The following is a 21,486-nucleotide window of genomic DNA, read 5'->3' as shown; positions in this document are numbered from 1 at the left end:
CCTATATGAATAAGAATTTCTTCTGATTTTAAAAAAACTTGTATTTTCTTTAATGAAACACAAGAATATTAAAGGTGGGCTGTTTGTGTTGCAAGATAGTGTGATACAGACTGGCTAGAAGTAGCTTCTCAGCTGCATTGTCCATCCATTGGAAGCCAAATAATCTTTAATTCTTCTGGAATAGAACTGTATACCCAGGGAACAAACAGAAATTTAGGCATAAATCGATGCATTAATACATAGGACATAAATTTACTGGATTGAAATAGGGCAAAACAAAGAAAAAACTGAACCTGCAATAAGTCACATTCACTAGTACAGATTGTTACTGAAGAGCAACACCAAAAGCAACTCATAAAACCTGTTGGTTCCAAAATTATTTAATGGGGTAAAAGGTGGAGGAAAAAAAACTTCTTGATTTGGCAGGGAAATGTCTTCAGAAGTGATCCATAAAACATCAGCAAAAAGCAGGCCATTAAATTAGCAACAGGTACAGTAATGAAATTATATTGTGATTTATATTTAATGTGCCTTTGGAGTGCAATAACTTTTCAAAATAGTAACTACTAAGGCGTTGTCCAGGTAATTTACTTACAGGCATTGAGATAAGTTGACAAAAACATCAACACAGACAAGACTAGAAAATAAGATTTTCATCTGTTTAGCCCCTGCAATTCACAGCATTCAAGAAGGTACTGAGTTGAATTTTAAAATCATAGCACTTGGGGGAAAATCAGAAGTTGAACTCTGAAACCAAATGCATCCTGCTCCAACATAAATTGTAAGAAAATGTGGAAATTCAATCTAGACACAAATCCACTGATGGACTTGGCCCGAGTGATACCTGACCACCAGTAATCTGAGTTTACCTAGGTAACATCGGAGGCCTTGTTTAATTTGCAATCTTGTTGTTTAGAAACTCTGCTATTTTGTGACGGCTCGCTTCAGAAGATTTGTCACTTCTGATATATTTACACCAAAATTAATAAGATTAGAAATCACAAAACACAAAACAGGGCTATTATATTTTATTTAAAGAAAAATCATTTGTAAGCTTTATTGTATATTCACCCTCTTATGGTATCTCTCAAATCAGTTTGCTTTCTCTCCCTCACCTTGAGACTTGCATTGGCCTGGGCTGCATAAGATGCAACAGGCTCTGGGATTTCCATAAGCCTGGTAGTAGTCCAACTTGCACAATCATCTTGAAGTCCTTCCATACTGTTCAGACAGAACGAGTATGATATGCTCTCTTCCCATAAACAAATGGTAGTGATGTGACAGTACATTTTAGCCCAAAGCAGGACTACTTGATACTAGGACAATTAAGCATTCAATTGATTATCAACTTCTTAATTTTTTAAAATCCATTTACGACTCAATGAATTTGTGCTTTTCTTTAAGATCTAATAATGCACTGGATTGTCACAAACCACAAGCAAGCTTCACCAGTGATTGCATGTTTAGGTCATTCTAAATGTTTTTGCAGTGCTCACACCATTCACCGCCAGTAATGTTTGCCGCTCGGTGACAGACTGTACATTGGATGCAGGCTGCCAAGAAATTTTTTTGAGATAGTACAAATCAATATTTACCACGTATTCAATTCAAATGCAATAAATCACAAATCAGTCCTTTAGAGCAAACAGGAGTCCAAAGCAAAAACTTCCTGGCAGCCAGAACTTGCAGCATCCTCTAGAGACTGAAGAAATCCAGGAAAGTTGCAGAATACAATTCACCTACTGACAAATGCCATGATTTGTTCCTGGAAAACAATGAAAAGATTTTGTTTTCAAAAAAAAAGGCAAATATCACTCAAGCCAGTTTTGCTCAAATTTCTTTTTCTCTCAATAGCTTTTTTAAATCCTTGAAATGAGTGCCATGAGGCCACCCACAGTCAATGTCATTCTAAAATGGCCAAGAGCAATCTTGACTAAATGATCTGCTACTTTTTCTGCACTCTGTTAGAGGTGTTTATCTAATTAACAATAGCCATATGTGCTAGTGCATTCCATGTTCTGATGATACTGTGTGAAAACACATTTATGAAGCACATTTATGCTTCTAGCACCAAACCAAGTTTATCTCCCATTACCAGCCAATTGATAGACCAGTAGAAATAATCTTTTAGTATCCAAACCCTTGTCTTATTCCATAACTCATCCCTACTGCAGCAAAATGGTTTCACTGATTACCTTAACAGGTACAAAGGCGTTTGTTGCCTGCAGACCAAGACTCCTCAGCAAGACCACTGGTATACTTTTGGTTGAATACAGCCTTTTCAGCAGGTCTATTGCAGCCATGACGGGGAGATTATGTCTCTGACGTTCAGTTTCAAACGCATTCAGGTGCTTGGTGGACCCTGGATAAAAGAGCAGGCAGTGGCTAATGAAGGCATTGGTTAAAACACAGTGAAGTCAACTCAACTCTACCAAAGTTAACTGTGCTTGGAAAAGCGAGCATGTCTTTATAGCATTATAAATAATAGATTGAAGGCTGGCGAGAATGGCAGCTTATAGCAAATTATAACCCTTTTCCCTCTATGATGAAACTTGAAAATTCAGCCTAAAATATGGATTTTATTCTTTATAACTGCTAAAAGAAAGCAGTCTGATGAGTTACTGACCGAATCACCCCAGCTCCATGATAGCACATTGGGTGAAGCATTCACCCACACTAGTGCTGTTGCCTGAAAATGCCAGGTTCAATTTCTGCTCTGTGCTGAGCTGGTATCAGTTGTAGTACCAAAAATGGCATCAGCACACCTGGGCTACAGAGTGGAATTTTTTTTTTTAATTAAGCCACTGTTTCTGATCACTATGCACTGGCATTAGGCAGCACGCATGGACAGGAATGTCAGGCGAAGACAAGGTCAAACAAGGCTTTGATGCCCTCCACAGTCAGAGAGCCAGGTTTGGGAGGAAAATACAGACATCTCAATCACACACAAACCTCTTATTCTTCGGCAGACAGGTCTTCTGCTCACACTTAGCCACTGTTAGAAATGGGGTTATGGTGGGTGTGGTGGTCAAGGAAGGGAGATAAAGTCTACAATATGTAAAATGTAGGAATGAGCACTCAGTGGGATGTCCTGGATTTAAACCTGCATTGCAAAGTCCAGAAACACTGACTCCCTTAAAGAGAGAATTCTTAGAAAAATAACTTGGTGTTTTCTGCCCGTCAACAACATAAAACCACCCCATTCACATTGACACTATTCAGAGACATAAAGGATCTCCTACCTAGGTCTCTGCCATTGAAGGCCGCCTCGCTGAGATGTTGCAAGAGACTGGCTACATCGCCAAAGCCCAGATTGACTCCCTGACCTGCTAGTGGGTGAACTCTATGAGCAGCATCACTACAGGAAGAGATAAATTACAGGTCAAGAGAAGATTTATTCCGAGAGTGAAACCATCTTTCCTGCCAGGTCACCAGAACCAAAGACCCAGTCATATCAAGGCAACCAAGCTTCATTTGCATAATTTCTAATTGAGAAAGGAAAGTAAAGTTTAACACTAAAGCACGTTATTTCCTGTTCAAACTGTACAGAAGGCTCACATTTATTTAGCAGAGCAATGATTTTGGAAATGTCACTTTTGGTACATTCAAAAGTTTTTTTATTATTGTAATTGATAGTGACTTTATAGAAGAGAAGCCAGCGGATACAAAATTACTGAACCCCACTAAAAGCAGGGAGCTGAACTAACATTAGTAGAATATCTCAGTGTATACTTTTCAACTAACACCAGCAAAGACAAATTAACTGATCATTCAGCTCATTTGCCGTTGAGGGGTGTTCACTCTCTTATTTTGGGAAAATTGGCACCGTGTTTTCCATCTTAACAGTGACTACTCTTCAGAAGTGTCAGCCATGGTTCTCAGTTGGTAGCTCTCTTGCCTCTGAGAAGGATGTGGGTTCATGTCCCACTCCAGAAACCTAAGCACAAAAATCTAGGCTGACACCCCAGCGCAGTACCAAGGGAATGTCAAGTGAGACATTAAATGGACACCTATCTTCCCTCCCAGGTGGACTTCAATGACAGCATTTATCCCAACCAACATCATTAAATTAGATTCTCTAGTCATTATCACATTGCTATTTGAGTGAGTTTGCCGTGCACAAATTGGCTGCCCTGTTTCCTACATTACAATAAAAATACTTCATTGGCTTCAAAGCACATTGGGACATCCTGAGGTCATGAAAAGGCTAAAGAAATACAAGTTATTTTTCCTCTTTGCATTTTCAAAAGTAAATTCATTGGTTGTGAAGCTTTTTGAGGCATTCCATGGGCATGAAAGGTGCTATATAAAGCCAAGATATTTCATTTAGGAACAAGTCATTAAACCAGCTAATTTCATCAAAGCCCTGTGCGCGCTAATTCAGCTCATGTATCATTGAGTTTAGTAATTAGTTTCTCCAATGACATCTTTGACACTTGCAGCCTAAATAAAGACACAGAATGATACAGTACAGAAGGAAGCTATATGACCCATTATAACTGGTGCTGGTTCTCTGTAAGAGCTACCAATTACAGTAAAGTCCCACCAGTCACAGGGGTTACGTTCCCGTGAAATCTCTCAAATGGTGAAATCACGAACGGGGAACATGTTTTTGAACAGGACTCAGTGAGATAGGTTCCAGCCACGCAAGGATGGCAGTGGTTTGGGCAGTATTGTCATGCAGTACCTGTATACAACAGACGAGGGAGCCTCCGAGCAATACATCGGTAAGATTTCAAATTGAATCGGGTACAGTGTTAGTTTTGATGAAAGATCTTCTGGTGAATGATACTTTTGGATGGAGAGAAAGAAGAAGTCCCAAAGGATTTGAGCATTATTTTATCACAATGGAGTCAGCACAAACGACAATTAGGTATTTTGGCTGGGCATATATAATTTAAAAATACTGAGAGTATGGCTGGGATTTTCAATTCGGGGTCGGGAAGCTGCACACCAGTTCAGTTCAAGGTCTCACCGCTGCACGGTTTCATAGACTGTTAGGGCCTCAGATGGGTCATGATGCAAGGAGATAGGGGAGAGGAAAATAAATACCCATTATCTTACCCGATGAGGGCAACTCGTGGTCCAACATACTTTGTGGCGTGTCCCAGTCCAAGTGGAAACATTGCCCTGCTTTTTGGGTCAATGTGAGCCACGCTTGGTGGCAGCTGACGTACTGATGTGCCCGATGGCATCAGGAACATAAAAGCTGTCCTTAACATGGAGCCTGCAGTGTTAATGAATTCAGAGTGATTCTCATTGCTCCACTACAAAAGAAGTCAGAAAAAAAAAGTCAATAAAAATATTTCTTCTTGAGGGAATCAGGATTTTAGCCCCATTCATCACAAATCAAAATATAATAACATGATTGCTGCAAATTTCAAGGTTTGTCTTAAATATTTACTCGACTAGAGATGCCAACTTGCTGAGGAGTAATAAAACTGTGAGCAATCTTCCACATACTAAATTGCTGATTTTGTTTATGACAATACAGCAGAATCAAGTGAAGGCCAAGTGTTTCCCAGTGGGTATTGATGACCAATATCTGTTCAGGAAAGGGCAGATTTGGGCTCGGCTGTGATGCCCACTTGACCAACCATCACCCACCCCACCCGCCCCAAGGACAAGCAGCCCACCAATACTCAACGGCGTAAGACTCAGTATCAAGAGACGGTTGCCGGGGGGCTGCGAGCCCAGTAGAAAGATGCCGCAGCACAAGTAAATATGCAAGGAGACGAGACAAAATAAAAATCTGGATGAAGTACTTGAATCAAGTCTCCAGCTTGCCTTCGCAGCAGGAGCACACTCACAGTTTGGGAGAGCACAAAGCAATATTAAAAAAGTAATGAACACAATCTGTGCTATAAAGTAATAAGACATGGGTTTGCAAGAGCGCATCTTCACTGGAGTCCACTTAGTACATAAAGTGTGACCAATTTCTTATCAACTCAGAGCAACAGAAGTTTCAATTCCTTTTCCCTCAATTTTCTATCCTTGCCTGAAGGAGAAAATTTGCTCTCTGGTTGTCATTACAGAGTCTGTACGGTAAATATTGAGAAGCTGGATTTTTAAATAATAATAATAAATTTAAATCATCGCTGATAAATTGCCCATTGTGTTGCCGCGTTTCACTTGACGAATAAATGACAAAATGGGAAGACTTCCAAAAATTGCTCCACTGCGCCACCTATTGGCCAGAAACACAATTTCGCTTTTACAGGCAGCTATTACAAACGATGTTTCAATTCTAAATGTTTACATAGGTAGTTTAAATGTGGACATAAATGGGAACAAAATCTTTGATGGCAGCAAGTTAGAGAGGCAGTATGCCCATGCACAATTACTAATAATACAGATGGATAGATGAGCATTAGAACCCAGCCGGACTATATGCATGCACATTTCAGAAAGAATGGACGACAATCAGAAAGAGCAAGTCTCTCTCTAGTCCTCAGATGCTATGGCTAAACATCACCCGAGTGGAATTCAGTGCACTCTGCATGGACCAATACCCAACCTGTGACCGTACAGCAACTGTGCACTGGGCGACCCCCATCTCCACACTCTACTTACAAAAGCTGAATTGATGGCATCCACGAATGTCTCCTCATCCATACTGAGCAAGTCAGATGCATGCTGGTGGGAAGTTGACCACACCAATGAACTAAGATTATCGGAGAGCTAGAAGAAAACAGAGATAGGTTCAAGGATTGCGTCAGTAGGACATCATGCAATCATTCTCATGCTGGGGTATCAAAATGCATCACACTAATTGTGGGCAACAATTGGATTACGTGGGCACATCTGGGTCACAATTCCCACAAGAATTGACTCACCAATGCCTGTGCATTGCACTCCTTGCACACCGTGCGTGCAGGCGAGGTGTGCACAGTGTGGGGTGACTGTGCTGCTGCAGATCTAAGAGAAAGGGCTTAATATGGACTAAAAATTGATATACAATAAAAGCAGGAAAATACGCATTGGGATCTGTCAGAATCTGTGTACCTTCTTCAAGGTGATCTACAGCTGAAACCTTAGCCTGCCTTTCCTCTTTTTGGATTCTAGGGCCATGTGTGCATTTTCTGCTTTTTTTTTTTACATTGACAGCACAGAGTAGTTTCCCCGCCATTCAAATGAAAATGGGGTCGATATCTTTTAGAAAACAACACTTTGGGTCTACAGCATACGAGTAATTTGAGCATGATGTATGGTTAAGTGCAGCATGCTTGGGAGGAGGAGGTGACATTGGGTCTACACATTCCCAAAGCTCCCCACCACTGGGGGGGTTTCTCACCTCGTGTCTGGATCGGTTGTAGACTAATTGATAAAAGATTGCGACAATGAGTCAACAACTCCCACTGTCAGTGTACCACGTGACTTGCAGAATAGTAGAAGGCGAACCAGGTGGACATTGATCTTTTTCTGTCTAGCAATCTGTCTTGATCTTTTTCAGTCTAGTACATTTGTACTGTAGTTATTGATTCAAGTGCCTGCTTAAAGATGAGCACGCTATCAGAAGGAGTAGTTGAGATGAATAGTAAAGATGCATTTTAGGGGAAGGTAGATAAACACATGTGGGAGAAAGGAATAGAAGGATAGGTTGACAGGATTAAACGAAGAATGATCATGGGGAGCATAAACAATGGCATGGACCTGTTAGGAAAACAACCTGTTTCTGTTCTGTAAATACTATGTATGTAATACTATGTGATAATGGAAGGATTGCACTAGCAGGAACATTTTAATCAAGGGTCTGTGATTTTGTGACAAACCCTTTTAGTGCAATGGTTACAGAAAATCTGTCTTTTAATGCAAAAAGTAAATTCAAATTGAAAGTGAAGTGTACCGGAAGCATTGCGATTGGCCCAGTCACCAGAAATCTCTGCCAAGCCACATTGTTGTCAGTAGGCTAAAGATTTGAAGGAAGAACAAATAATTAGAAGTAGTGACAAACAATTCTGTTCGCCCAATTTGCTTTGATAACTTACTGCCTCTCCTCCCCCGCCCCCTCTGCCGACAGCCATAATCACACTCACCACCTTAGACATTTACGCCAATGCAGTAACCCATCTGAAGTGTGTAGCCACAGCAACCAACACTTCATCCACAAACGGAATGGTTATGCACAGACACATATGAATCATCCAAACACATTCCCAGCAGTGAGTAAGGACAAAAGGGGGCTACGTACTTCAGCAAGACGAAGGGTAGCAACCACAGCAGACTGATCGTATTTCCACTGCACAGTCTGAATACCCGTAGACTGCCGCACCATTGAGTTTGGACCATCTGCTCCAATCTATTCAGAGGAGAGATACAGCCCATTAACGTGGTCAAGCTAAATTGAACAGAAAACAGTCATTTAATCGACACCATGGAGTGATCAGTTATCCCACCCTCAAGCCATATAGGAACATAGGAACACGGGACTTAGGAGGAGTAGGCCATTGGCCTTCGAGCCTGCTCTGCCATCCATAAGATCATGGCTGACCTGGCTGTGGTCTCAACTCCACTTTCCTGTCTGCCCCTCATAAGCCATGACTGTCGTATCTATCAAATAGCTGTCTAACCAGCCTTGGATGAATTCAGCAAGCCAGCCTCCACTGCTTTCTGGGGAAGCAAATTCCATAGGCTAATGACCCGGAGAAAAAATTTCTCCTCATCTCCATCTTAAAAGGGAGACTTCTTATTCTTAAACTGCGTTCCCTAGTTCTAGTCTCCCCGACAAGGGGAAACATCCTCCGGGTATCCACCCTATCAAGTCCCTCAGGATCTTATATGTTTCAATAAGATCACCTCTCATTCTTCTAAACCCCAATGGGTATAGACCCAACCTTTTCAGCGTTTCATTGTTAGATAAGCCCTTCATCCCAGGAATGAATCAAGGAACCTTCTCTGAACTGCTAGTCATGCAATTATATCCTTTTTTTTCCCAAACAAGGAGACCAAAACTGGACACAGTATTCCAGATGCGGTCTCACTAAGGCCCTGTACAGCTGCAGTAGAACTTACCTACTTTCATATTCCATTCCTCTTGCAATTGGTCCTTTAGTTTAAGTATGTTAGAGAGCCATGTAGGCTTTGCATCAGTTTTGAAATTACATTTTTGATACATCAAGAGTAGGTTTAGTTCTGGGGTAACTGGACAGTGTAATCAGTTAATACATTGTGCATAATGAAATACAGTATGGATGTGGAAAAGAGTGTGCAGAACCTCAGCTCCTAGCTACTGGTTTTAGAGCAGCACAGTTAGGGAGCAGATCATCTCCACCTCTCCTAGCCTCCTTGCTAGGAGGAGGGATAAGGAATGAAAAAAACTACATTTTTCAGATTCAGGGTAAAGGATGAAAGCATCCCCGATGCGGGTAATTTCACCATGTGGTGTGGAACTCGACAATACAGAGCAAGAAGGTCCCAGGCTTAGAATGCAGGTCTGTGTGGATCATAACAACAGGCCAGGGACATAACAACAGGCCTTCATATCCCCAAGCTGGGAAGGGAGGAGAAAGAGAAGGAAACATGGGCAATTAGTCAGGTTTCATGTCACAAAACATATGAGTGGATTGCAGGTTGCAGGTGATGGCAAGATCAGAATCAGCTGCAATATCTGACCCAATGTTAAGAGGTCTGCCAACCTATCCTCTGAAGATCGGGCAAGGTACCAGAGGGACTGCAGTGCCCATTCAAATGTATTCCATAATGAAGTGATCCCTCCAGTTAAGAAGACAGTGAAGAACAATATAAAAATTAAAAACATTTCATGCTCTCCGCAGCCGAGAGTTTTAAGGATTGACTGTTGCTTACCAATAACGTCGTCTGTAGTTTACTCCCATCAGCCAGTTCAATTTGCACCCACGGATTGGCATCAGGTGATGGGCAGGGCTCTGGCCATGTGTAGTTCACCACTTTACTCCTGTATAACACATGCACCCTGTCTGAGAAAAACAGCACCAAGCTAAGCACAAACTATTTTATCTTTGCTTCTCTACATTTCCACCACTTGCGCTGGAATTGCTTCACATCCAACTTCTTTTCTCATGAGTAGAGTTCCTAAATTGCACCAAGTCTCATTTACCCACCACCCCTGTGCTCGTTGACCTACAATGGCTCCAGGTTAAGAAACACCTTGATTTTAGGAATTCTCATTCTTTTTAAATCTTAATTTTTTAAATTTTAAATTCCTCACTCAGCCCTCGGTAATCCTCTAGCCCTACAATTCTCCATGATATCGGTGCTCTTCCAAGTCTGGCAGCAGGTGCAGCCCATTTTGATCGTTCTATCAATGTTAGCCATGCCTACAGCCGACTAGGCCCCAAGCCCTGGAACTCCCTCCATAAATCTCGTGCCTCTCTAACTCTCTTTTCTCCTATAAGACACTCTTTAAAACCTACTTCTTGCTTATGGTCACCTGCCCTAATATCCCCTATGTGAGTTGGTGTCAAATTATACTTGGTAACGCTCCTGTGAAGCGCCTTACCCCATTATACTCCATTGAAGGTGCTATATAAATATAAGTTATTGTTTGTGACATAAGTCCCAAGGGAAAATCAATACCCATGTCAGCATCAACCTTAGCTCAGCTTCAGGCAATATATCCTCTTCATCAGCAAAACTGTCTACTTCTACCTGTATAATATCACCTATCTTTGGCCTTGTCTCAGCTCATCTGCTGCTGAAACTTCATGCATGCCTTTGTTACCTCTAGATCTAACTATTCCAACACACTCCAGACTAGCCTCCCTCTGAAAACCTGAGCTCATCCAAAACTCTATTGCTCTGCCCTAACTTGCATGAAGTCACCTATCATCCCTTTGTTTGCTGGCTGACACTGAGGCATTGCCAGACCGCAAGCCAATTTTAAAATTCTCACCCACGTTTTAAAATATCTCCATGATCTTGACCCTGCCTATCTTTCTCCAGCCCTGCAGCCCTCAGATCTCCTCACCATTCCTCTCACTCTCACTCTCTTCCTTAAAACCTACCTCTTTGACCAGGCTTTTGGCCACCTGCTCCAATATATCTTTTTGTAGTTCAGTGTCAGGTTTTATATGATATTCTCCTCTGAAATGCCTTAGGATTTTTTTTATTATGTTGAAGGCACTGTGTAAATGAAAGTTATTGTCATTGGTTAAGATAGAGGGTAAAAGTTCTCTCAGTTTTATCCTGCCCTCAAACACAGTTTCAATTGCCCCAGGGTGAAATTTTCATCTTTCACTGCAACCATCCTCATGGTCTCTGAGGAGCATGATGGTCAATGTATTGCCAATTTGAATTGGATTATTTTGGTACATGGACTATACAGAGTAAGAATTGACCAAAGACTACTCCAAACTTGTGTAGAACTTCTATAGCTGGAAGCTTGCCTCGCAATCATTTGGTTTTAATTAAAACCAATTGATTCTTGTCGTTTTAACCACATTTCCCATTCATACCTTTTATGAATGAACAGCCACTCTATAACTGCAGTAAAAGAGACATTTGTGATGTCACAAGGCAATGGCACCACTTCAAACAGTATTGGGTCATTCAAAGTTCCAGATTTGATTTCTAATCCGAGTTAGTAGATTTCAGCTAAATAACTGGAAGGTCACAACGTTTGGCCTCAGAGTCCCAAGGCTACAATGGTAGAAAAAGATAGCCAGCAAAGATTCCCACTTCCGGTTACTAGCAAGGGACCCTTCCAGAGAGCGTGCACATGTGAAAAAGATTGGGCTCAACTAAGAAGATAAGAAATTGGGGCACGAGTAAACAATATGGCTTGCCGAACCTGGTCCGCCATTCAACACAATCATGGTTGATCTTCTGCCACAACTCCACTGCCCCACTCGCTCCCCATAACTCGCGATTCTCTGAGAAATCAAAAATCAACCTTATGGGATAGTGAATTCCAAAGATTCACAACCCTTTGAGTGAAGAGATTTCTCCTCATTACAATCCTAAATGATCGGCCCTTATGCTGAAGCTGTAGCTCCATGTTCAAAATTCTCTGCCGGGGGCAAACAACCTCTCAGTGCCTCCCCTGTCAAGCTGTGATGCTCCCTTCCCTAATTAACTAGTCTGTTGGCAGTCACTGTTTAAGAAAAAAAGTAAGACTTGTAATTATACAGCGCTTTTCCCAACCCAAGAGCGTCCCACAGCACTGTGCATTTTTGACATGCAGTCACTACTGTTATGTAGGAAAATGCAATATTTACACACAGCAAGACACTAAAAACAGCAATGAGACAGTGACCTCTCTGCTTTAATGGTGTTCTTTAAGGGATAATTACTGGGGGCAGAACACTGGGATAACACCCTACCCCTCTTCAAAATAATGTCATGGAATTTTATGATTAACTCGAGAGCTCAGACTGAGCCTCAATTTAATGGCGGATCTGAAAGACTGATGCTAAGGCAAGATACTGGAGGATGGGTTAAACTCAGGGAATCACATGAGTCAGCACCTTTAGAAAGGAGGTGAAAAAAATCCAAGTGGGAGAAAAACGACAAGAACATACGTGACACGTTGTTCACACATTTCACCTCACAGCATTGCAATTACCTCAACACTCTGGTTTTGAAAATTTTCAGAACATCTTAGTTTCAAGGAGGCCAGCACCTACCAGCAGCAGCCGCCAGCTGTTTAGACAAAGCTGACAATATTACATCATTCTCAACGATGAAGCCCATGTCCTCCAACAGGTCAGCATTATCAAATGTAATCATCGCATCTGAGCATTCATCCCAAACCTGGGTAGAAAACATTCTAATTTCAGAGACACTGTTCACTCTCACTATCGCACTTAATGATGAAGCAACAGAACATGGCATAAGCTAACCATTTAAAAAAGGAACAAGGAGCAACCAGCCTGTCAATGAGGTAATTCTACAGGTCCATTTTCATGCCTTTCCCCACCTCCCATATCCCTGCACCATTTGAGGAATTAAAATTTGTCCCTTCCCTCTCATGAATGCTTCAAACTAGTCGACATTCTACACACAACAGTGTCGCAGGTAGTTACTGTTCAACTTTTGCTTGGCTTGCAGTCATCTTAGGGTTGCTTAATTTTGCTCCCAGCTCATAATTAACCATGAAGCGCTTATCTTTACAACCAAGTCACTTTATGAATTTCTAAAACCTTGATTATATCTCCATTTTCCCTTCCCAGTTTTCTATTCAACATTTCCCCCGCAACCCAGCCTAGTACATTAAGTGATGAGATCAAGTAAGGAAGATTTTTGTGATCACTTGGAAATGTATTCAATTCTGTCCTTTCTTCCATTTTCTCCCCTTACAAAACATCTTCTAAAGTCTCAAATTCTTACAGTTTCATAGATAGAGGCCCTCAGGTGCCTCGTCTAACTGTCCTTTCTTCACGTGAGCCTGGATGTTGAATGTTGGGGACAGAGTGGGAAACAAGGTCGAGATTACTGCTCAGCTGGATTCTGTCCTCTGATAATGTCCATCGTTAAAGCTCAGTGGATAGCCACAGTAGTGATAATCCTAGCTGGTTTATCCCCTCTCTAGTTTAGGATTGCTGAGGCCAATTGTAACTCTCATTCCCCCACCTAAGATCAGGTAACTCAGCACATTTGAGATATTGATCCACTGCACACTTCCTAACTTCCTCCATTTATTTACTCGAGCCATGAAATAAGTTATACAGGTAACAGAAATCTCTCTCATCAATTTTCACCCCTCATGTCAAGGTACTGATTCCTTGATCTTTTTCTAATCTCGCCCCTTCAGGCATAAAACTTGCTGGGGTGGCCGGTTTTCTTGGGCAGTAGCACAGCCTGGATGTTGGGCAGGACCCCACCCTGGGCTATGGTGGCCCCTCCCAGCAGCTTGTTGAGCTCCTCGTCACTGCGGATGACGAGCTGCAGGTAGCGGGGGATGGTGCGAGTCTTCTTGTTGTCCCGGGCCGCGTTGCCGGCCAGATCGAGGATCTTGGCCGTCAGGTACTCGAGGACAGCGGCCAAGTAGACGGGGGCTCCGACCCTGACACACTCGGCATAGTGACCCTTGCGCAGCAGCCAGTGGATGCAGCCAACGGGGAACTGGAGACCGGCCTGGAGGAGCGAGTCTTGGCCTTGGCACGCCCTTTGCCTCCAGTTTTACCGCAACCAGACCTTTTGTTGTTACTCTTGCTGAAAATCTTCACCAACATTGAACGAGGTGCTGACTCCTTGCTGTAATGAGGTTCCACAGGAACAAATTACCCTCTGCCGTTTGCATAAGTGGCCAATGTTTATATGCGAGCCTCAACATTGAATATCAAAGTGGGTTTATCTTCAGAACAGGATCCTATCCCCAACCTTTTGACTCATTTATGGGGTGTGAACATCGCTACCAAGGACAGCATTTATTGCCCTTCCCCAATTACCCTTGAGAAGGTGATGATGAGACACATTCTTGAACCACTGCAGTCCATGTGGTGTAGGTACACTGACTTTGCTGTTTAGGGAGGGAGCTCAAGGATTTTGATCCAGTGATAAAGAAGGAACAGCAATTTAATTCCAAGTTGGAACATTGTGTGGCTTGGGGGGATTGGGTGGTGGTGGGCGGGAGCTGGATTTGCAGATGGTGGTGTTCCCACAAATATGCTGCCTCACCCTTCTAGGTGGTAGAGGTCACGAATTTGGAAGATACCATCAAAGAAGAATTAGTGAACTGCATCTTGTAGATGGTACACACTGCTGTCACTATGCCCCCATAGTGGAGGAGATGCTAATCAAGAGGGCTGCTTTTTCCTGGATAGTGGTAAGCTTCATGTGTATTTTAGGGACTGCACATATTCAAGTAGGAACTACTCCATTATACACCTGATTTGTGCCATTTAGACAATGGAAAGGTTTTGGGGAGTAGGGAGGCAAGTTACTTACCACAGGATACCCAGACTCTGACCTGCTCTTACAGCCACTGTATTTGTGGTTGGCCTTATTAAATTTCTGGTCAATGGTGTTCACCAGAATGTTGATGGTGTGAAATTCAGCGATGATAATGCTGTTGAATACCATGGAGAGATGGTTAGATTCTCTCTTGTTGGAGATGCCTGACACTTGTGGCGTGAATGTTATATGCCGCTTATCAGCCCAAGCCTGAATTCTGTCCAGGACTTGCTGCATGTGGGCATGAACCACTTAAGTCTCTGAGAAGTTTCAAATGGTACTGAACAATCATCAGCGAACATGCCCACTTCTGACCTTATGAGGGATGGAAGGTCATTGATGAAGCAGCTAAGATGGTCAGACCTCAAACACTGTCCCCAAAAACTCCTGTCACAAAGTCCACATGGGGTCCTCAACCAGTGAACAATGTATCACAAGAGATTCAAAGTCATTTCAAGGCTGCTAATATTACCTTGGTTAAGATCAGCTCTCTTCTCACTAGCACTACCATTCTACCATTGCCAAATTGTTTCATCATCAACATTTGGGGATCACCACAGACCAGAAATTTAACTGGGCCAGCTATATAAATACTGTGTCTTTAAGAATAACTCAAAGGCTGGGAATTATGAAACGAGTAACTCACCTGACTCCCCAAAGCCTGTCCACCATCTACAAGGCACAAGTCAGGAATGTGATGGAATGCTCTCCCCTTGCCTGGATGAGTGCAGCTCCAACAACACTCAAAAAGCTCGGCACCATACAAGACAAAAGCAGCCCACTTGGCCAGCACACCCTCTGCTATAGGTGCACTATGGCAGCAGTGTGTTACCAGCTACAAGATGCACTGCTGCAACTCATTAAAACTTCCTCACAGGCCAGGAGTTGAACCATGAATCTTCCTCCTGTGTATAGCTCAGCGCCTCAATGGCCAAATTCACAGTGATCAGTGGGAGCTTCAATCTAACCTTAAAAAACAAACTGAAAACAAAAAAACTGTAGAAAATGAATCAGGTAAAAATCCCACTGACGGAACAATAGTGTTTACCTGCATTCTCTTAAATGGCTTGTACCTCATGTTGCATATATGATCCCAAGCCCCAAAACCTAAAAAGAGACGAAGGTAATAGAAAAGTAAAGCTCAAATAATGAAAAAGGTCTTTTTTTTTGGTATTTTGAGCAGTACGTACATGCACAAGAACAAAGCAAAACCACTGAATTATCGGGAAAGAAAAATGTTCAACGCAGATTCTTTGGCACCTTTATCTCTTCATCCTGATGAACACAAATAAGAACACATCTTTATACTGAAAAAAGCAGCTTGGCTTTTTAACCCTTTTCATAGAGCAGCAGTTCCCAAACTGTGGGTCGCAACCCCAACTGGGGTGGCAGAAACAGCAAGTGAGAAATAAAAATCACATTAATCTCCCATCCCCTCTTATTGTCCCAGCAGTGGGAAATAACTAATCACAAGACAAACTCTTGCGATTGGGCACTTTGATTGGCTGTGGTGGCTCTGATCAGGTGTGCTGTGAGGTAACCATGCGTCTACATAAATATATATCAGAGGTTTCCCGGAGTGGCTTCTGGAAGTAGCGGTGATGGAGGAGGATGAGGATTCAGCGACTTGCGGGGCAGCCTAGTTACTCAGGGGCTGGGGTTTTCGTATTTATATCATGTATTATATGTTGATCTGTAAAACAATAACTTTAATAATCGTATACTGAATTCTGCTGCTTTATTGCTGTTTTGCTTTTGTAGGTATCTGGGGTCACGTTTATTTTTGAGAGTTAAAATACGGTCGTTTTGGAAAATAGTTTGGGAAGCACTGCCATAGAGGCAAACTGGCAAGAGAGAAGGCTGAAGTACACCCACTAGCCAATCTGGCAGGCATCACAAGACTAGCAACCTAACCCAACTGCAATCCTCAAGAGCATGGACGAGCCTGAGTACTCTGCTCTGCTACCTCCCAGAAATGAATAATTGCAGCACAACACTGAAATAAAAGCACGAAGGGTTAAATGAAACATACTGCTTAGGAAGGCTGCAGTGCCTGGAGTGAGTGCGCTCACTCGGTTACTGTGCAATTCTGGCAGCTTTCCATCTGTTTTCTTATTTCCAGCCTCCAATAACAGGATCTTTTTCTCTGATAGATTCTCATCATGAGCTGCAGAGAAATAAAGATAGCTAGTGCGATACAAATATTCACCTGAAAATTATTTTACATAACTATACAAGACTGTCACCGTATAAAGATCATTTCAAATGTTTTTGCTTTTAAAAAGCAGGAAATATCTTATATTTCCCAACAGTTCTTACCATTGACACAGGGAAAATGGTCTCCTCCTGTGATGCAAATTTTCTGTTTCTATGATTAGTTCATTTAATCGGCTACATTCTTAGCCAGACTCGTTTGTCACATATTTCAGGCTTGATGTGACCTGCACTTTAACTGACAGCACCAGTGACTATCGCTTCAAAAAGTACTTCACTGGCTGTAAAGCTTATGGAGGTACAGAGGTTATGAAAGGTGCTATATTAATACAAGTCTTCCTTCTTTAGCAGTCAGAGGAAGGGTGGAGCCGATTAGGAACCAAGAGTAAGCCCTTCCAGTGAAAAGCATGCGGCATAGCTGATGTATTGAGTACTTTGCATCTGTCTTAGCTACAGAAGATGTTGCTGTGAATGCAGCAATAAAGGAGATGGTAATATCAAAACTGGATAGGATAAAAACAGATAAAGAGGTATTCAAAAGTACCTCAGTCCTCAAAGCGGAAGAGTCACTTGGTCTGGGTTGGGTGCATCCGCAGTTACTGAGAGAAGTATTGGCAACAATCTTCCAATCCTCCTTGGATATGGCGGTGGTACCAGAGGACTGGATGATTGAAAATGTTAGAGCCATTTAAAAAAGGAGAGAGGGCCAAACCCACAGCAACGAATCTGCCAGCCTAACATCTGTGGCGGGGAAACTTTAGGAGATCACAATCCGGCACAAAATTAATTGTACTTAGAAACGAATGGTCTAAAAAACGCAAATCAGCTCAGATATATTAAAGGCAAATCTCAGTTGACTAGCTTGATTGCATTCTTTGATGACGTATCAGTGAGAGTTGAAGAGTGTAGTGTGGTTGATGTGAATTTGGAATATCAAAAGGCATTTGACAAATATCACTTAAGAGACGATAGCAAAGTTAAAATCCACAGGATTGTAGGGACAGTTGCAGCATGGATACAAAATAGGCTAAGGGACAGGAAGTAGACAGCAGTGGTAAATGGTTGGTTTTCAGTCTGGAGAAAAGTATAAAGTGTGTTGCCCACAGTCAGTATCGGTAGCATTGCTCTTTTTAATGGATGTTAATGACAGACTTGGGTACACACTGGGTACAACTTCAAAGTTTGCAGAGGACATGAAATGCAGTTATATAGTAAACAGCAAGGTGGCCAGTAACAGACTTCAGGGAGGCACAGACGGATGAAATCAGTGCTCAAAATTTAATGCGGAGAAGTATCTGGAGAGAAAATATGAACTAAACAGCATAATATTAAACGGGATACAGGAACAGAGCGCTCTGTGGATGAATGACAAGTTAAAAAAGAGACTTGCTATGATATAATGCCTTTCATGACTAAGAACATCCTAAAGTGGTTTACAGTTGAAGTATTTTTGAAGTATAGTCACGGTTGTAATGTAGCAAATGTGGCAGAAACCAATGTCAAAAGGGTCAGGAACCAGGGGGCACAGATTTAAGGTGATTGGCAAAACAACCAGAATAGACAGCGAGTTGTGGTGCTCTGGAATGCACAGCCTGAAAAGGTGGCAAAAGTAAATCCACTGCAACAATCAAATGAGGATTGGATAAATAGTTGGAGAAAAAAATCTTAAAAGGTGATGGGGAATAGGACTAATCAGATAGATCTATCAAAAGACTGGCACAAACACGATGAGCCAAATGTGCCTCCCTATCTCTAGAACCTCCTCCAGCCCAACAACCCTCCCGGGTCTCCGCACACTTTTAATGCTGGATTCGAGGATCCCAATTTTAATCACCCCACCACTGGTGGTCATGCCTTCAGCTGCCCAGGCCTCAAGCTCTAGAATTCCCTCACTTAACTTTCCTTCTTTAACGTACTCCTTAAAACCTACCTCTTTGACCAAGCTTTTGGTCATCTGTCCAAATAACTCTTATGTGGTTTAATGTCACATTTTGTTTTATAATGTTCCTGTGAAGCACTTTGGTGGTGGGGGGGTGTTTTATTACATTAAAAGGTGTTATATAATACAAGTTGCTGCAGTTGTGGGACTGGAGGAGATTAAAGAGATAAGGGGGCAACAATTTGGAAACAAGAATCAGAATTTTTAAATGAGGTGTTACTTAACCAGGAGCTAATGTAGGCCAACGAACACAGGAGTGATAGGTGAGCAGGAATTGGCATGAACAAGGATAGTAGTGTTTTGGATGACCTCAAGTGGGGAGGCAGCGGCACAGTGATATTATCACTGAACTAGTATTCCAGAGGCCTAGGGTAATGCTCTGGGGACCCAAGTTTGAGTCCCACCATGGCAGATGGTGAAATTTGCATTCAATAAAAATCTGGAATATGGGTAATAACCAGATAATGTTTGTTTTTTTTAAATGTTGATTGACAGGTAAATATTGGCCAGGACACAAGTGATAACTCAAGAGAGGAAGAAATGTGGTGGGTTTTATGCCTTTGAAAAAAGGAGAAAGGGTCAAGCAGAACAAAAAGGAAGGTTAGGGATATGTTAGAGGGCAGGAGAGATTAAAAGACTAAAATGTCATGAAACAAAAGGCAAAGGGAGGAATGACGGTTGTGGTAAAGAAACAAAGCATTGGTCCAGAATAAGTATTCATGGCAGAATAAAGGACAGCTCTGTCTGAAAGAAAAAAACATGAAAACAAGATACTGTCTGGCACTTGGGCAAATAAACAAAATGAGAGTTCACAATCTGAAGTTGTTGAACTCAATGTTGAGTCCAGAAGGCTGTAAAGTGACTAATCGGAAAATGAGGTGCTGCTCCTCAAACTTAGTAGTGTTACCAGCACCTGGTACACATTTTTCTCCTATGTTGGTAGCTTTTCACAATCTACCCATGTCCTATTCACCTCAGGAGCCCCCGCTCTACCGGTAGGGCAGGTACCCCGAGTCCTACCTAGGGCGCAGGCCATGGCGGTGCCAACCATTCCACCGCCCGAGATGACCACATCGTAGAGCTCGGGAGGCCTGGGCTCCTGCTGCTCCCGCTTGGAGGAGGACGAGCATCGCCTTAAGCCTCCACTCCCCAGCAGCCAAGGCCGTCCCTGGGCCCGGAGGCCGCAAAGCAACCCCACTCCTCTCCACAGGTTCATGACAACCAGACCAGCAGGTGGGCGTCCTCCATGGAAATGGTCACCTTCCACCAGCGGGGCAAAATGGCGCTGCGGGGCGGAAGTGAGGTGATAGTCAGCCAATCGTAATGCGGCATGTACCCGTATACTTCCGGTCATGCGCATCAGCTGCAGCTCTGAAACACTTCTGAATGGTGCCAGCATGGGTTTATGTTTAAGGATAAGTTTCATTGCAATATTCCATCTGATGCCTATATTACTGGATATAAATATTCAAAAATAAATTCTGTCATGCGTACAGTCAGCACCATTGAAAGGATTATAGTGAAAGGCCAGCACAGAATCAATGGGCTGAATGGCTTCTTTCTGCGCTGTACTATTCCATGATTTATATCAGTCTGAAGCATTACAGAGTGATTTAATGTTATGCCTCACCTCTGAGTCAAAACCTTTGGGTTCAAGCCCCACTCAAGGAATTGATACATAATCCAGGCTGACATCTCCAGTGCATTACATAGAGTGCTGCACTATTGGAGGTGTCAACTTTCAAATGAGATGTCAAACTGAGGCCCCCATCTGCCCTCACAGGTGGATGTAAAGATCCCCTGGTGCTATTTTGAAGAACAGCAGAAAAGTTTTCCCCAGTGTGCCAGCCAATATTTAACCTCAAACAACATAATTATCACGCAGCATTAACAGCATTGACAGAGAAATTGGCCCAACAACTCCAAAAATACATCCCTCTTTATCTAATCCCAATGATCTGTTGATTTAATATACAAACACAAAATTCTGTTCCTGGAAATCTGAAATAAAAATAGAAAATGCTGGAAATACTCAGCAGGTTGGCACAGCTGGCACTGACATGATGGGCTGAATAGTCACATTCTGTGCCATAAATTTTATGTATCTAGGTCAGGCAGCATTTGCTGAGAGAGAGCCAGTTAACATTTCAGATCAATGATTTTTCATCAGAACTGGAAATCTTTAGAGCTGTTACAGGTGCTAAGTATAGAGGCAAGGGCTAGGAGGAAAGAAGGTCTGTGATTAAATCAAAAAAGGGATGATAATGCAAGGCTAAAGGGAGTGGTAATTGTGCAAGAAATAAAAGATGGCTCTAGAGGAGATCTGATCATTTATTTCACTGCTTCTTTAATTTGTTCAAGGTATGTGGCTGTTGCTGGCAAAGTCAGCATTTATTGCCCATCCCAAATTGCCCTTGACAAACTGTTGATGAGCTGCCATCTTAAGCTACTGTAGTCTGTGT

The 21,486-nt window shown here is 42.3% G+C and overlaps 1 protein-coding gene across 1 annotated transcript; it reads right to left on the bottom strand.

Annotated features, from left to right (window-relative positions):
• Positions 1–1,013: 1,013 nt before the first annotated feature.
• coq6 (coenzyme Q6 monooxygenase) lies at positions 1,014–20,317 on the bottom strand. The gene is made up of 12 exons (XM_078562110.1): positions 20,045–20,317; positions 16,904–17,038; positions 15,920–15,978; positions 12,603–12,729; positions 9,805–9,935; positions 8,192–8,299; positions 7,847–7,909; positions 6,574–6,681; positions 5,065–5,267; positions 3,243–3,358; positions 2,196–2,362; positions 1,014–1,765 (listed from the first exon to the last, which is right to left on the bottom strand). The coding sequence occupies exons 1-12, from the start codon at positions 20,238–20,240 to the stop codon at positions 1,736–1,738; spliced, it is 1,443 nt and encodes a 480-aa protein (XP_078418236.1). The 5' UTR covers positions 20,241–20,317; the 3' UTR covers positions 1,014–1,735.
• Between the last annotated feature and the right edge of the window lie 1,169 nt (positions 20,318–21,486).

The sequence above is a fragment of the Cetorhinus maximus genome, chromosome 18 (assembly GCF_964194155.1).
Source record: "Cetorhinus maximus chromosome 18, sCetMax3.hap1.1, whole genome shotgun sequence".
In the NCBI taxonomy this organism is placed as follows: Eukaryota; Metazoa; Chordata; class Chondrichthyes; order Lamniformes; family Cetorhinidae; genus Cetorhinus; species Cetorhinus maximus.
This window is presented reverse-complemented; position numbering and strand designations above follow the sequence as displayed.

Coding starts and splice junctions, on each gene's coding strand:
- coq6 (XM_078562110.1), bottom strand. CDS start 20,240: ATGAACCTGTGGAGAGGAGTGGGGTTGCTTTGCGGCCTCCGGGCCCAG. Junction 7,910..8,191: donor CTACCCTTCGTCTTGCTGAA/GTACGTAGCCCC, acceptor TCAAATCTTTAG/CCTACTGACAACAATGTGGC. Junction 6,682..7,846: donor GGCCAATCGCAATGCTTCCG/GTACACTTCACT, acceptor GTTTTCTTCTAG/CTCTCCGATAATCTTAGTTC.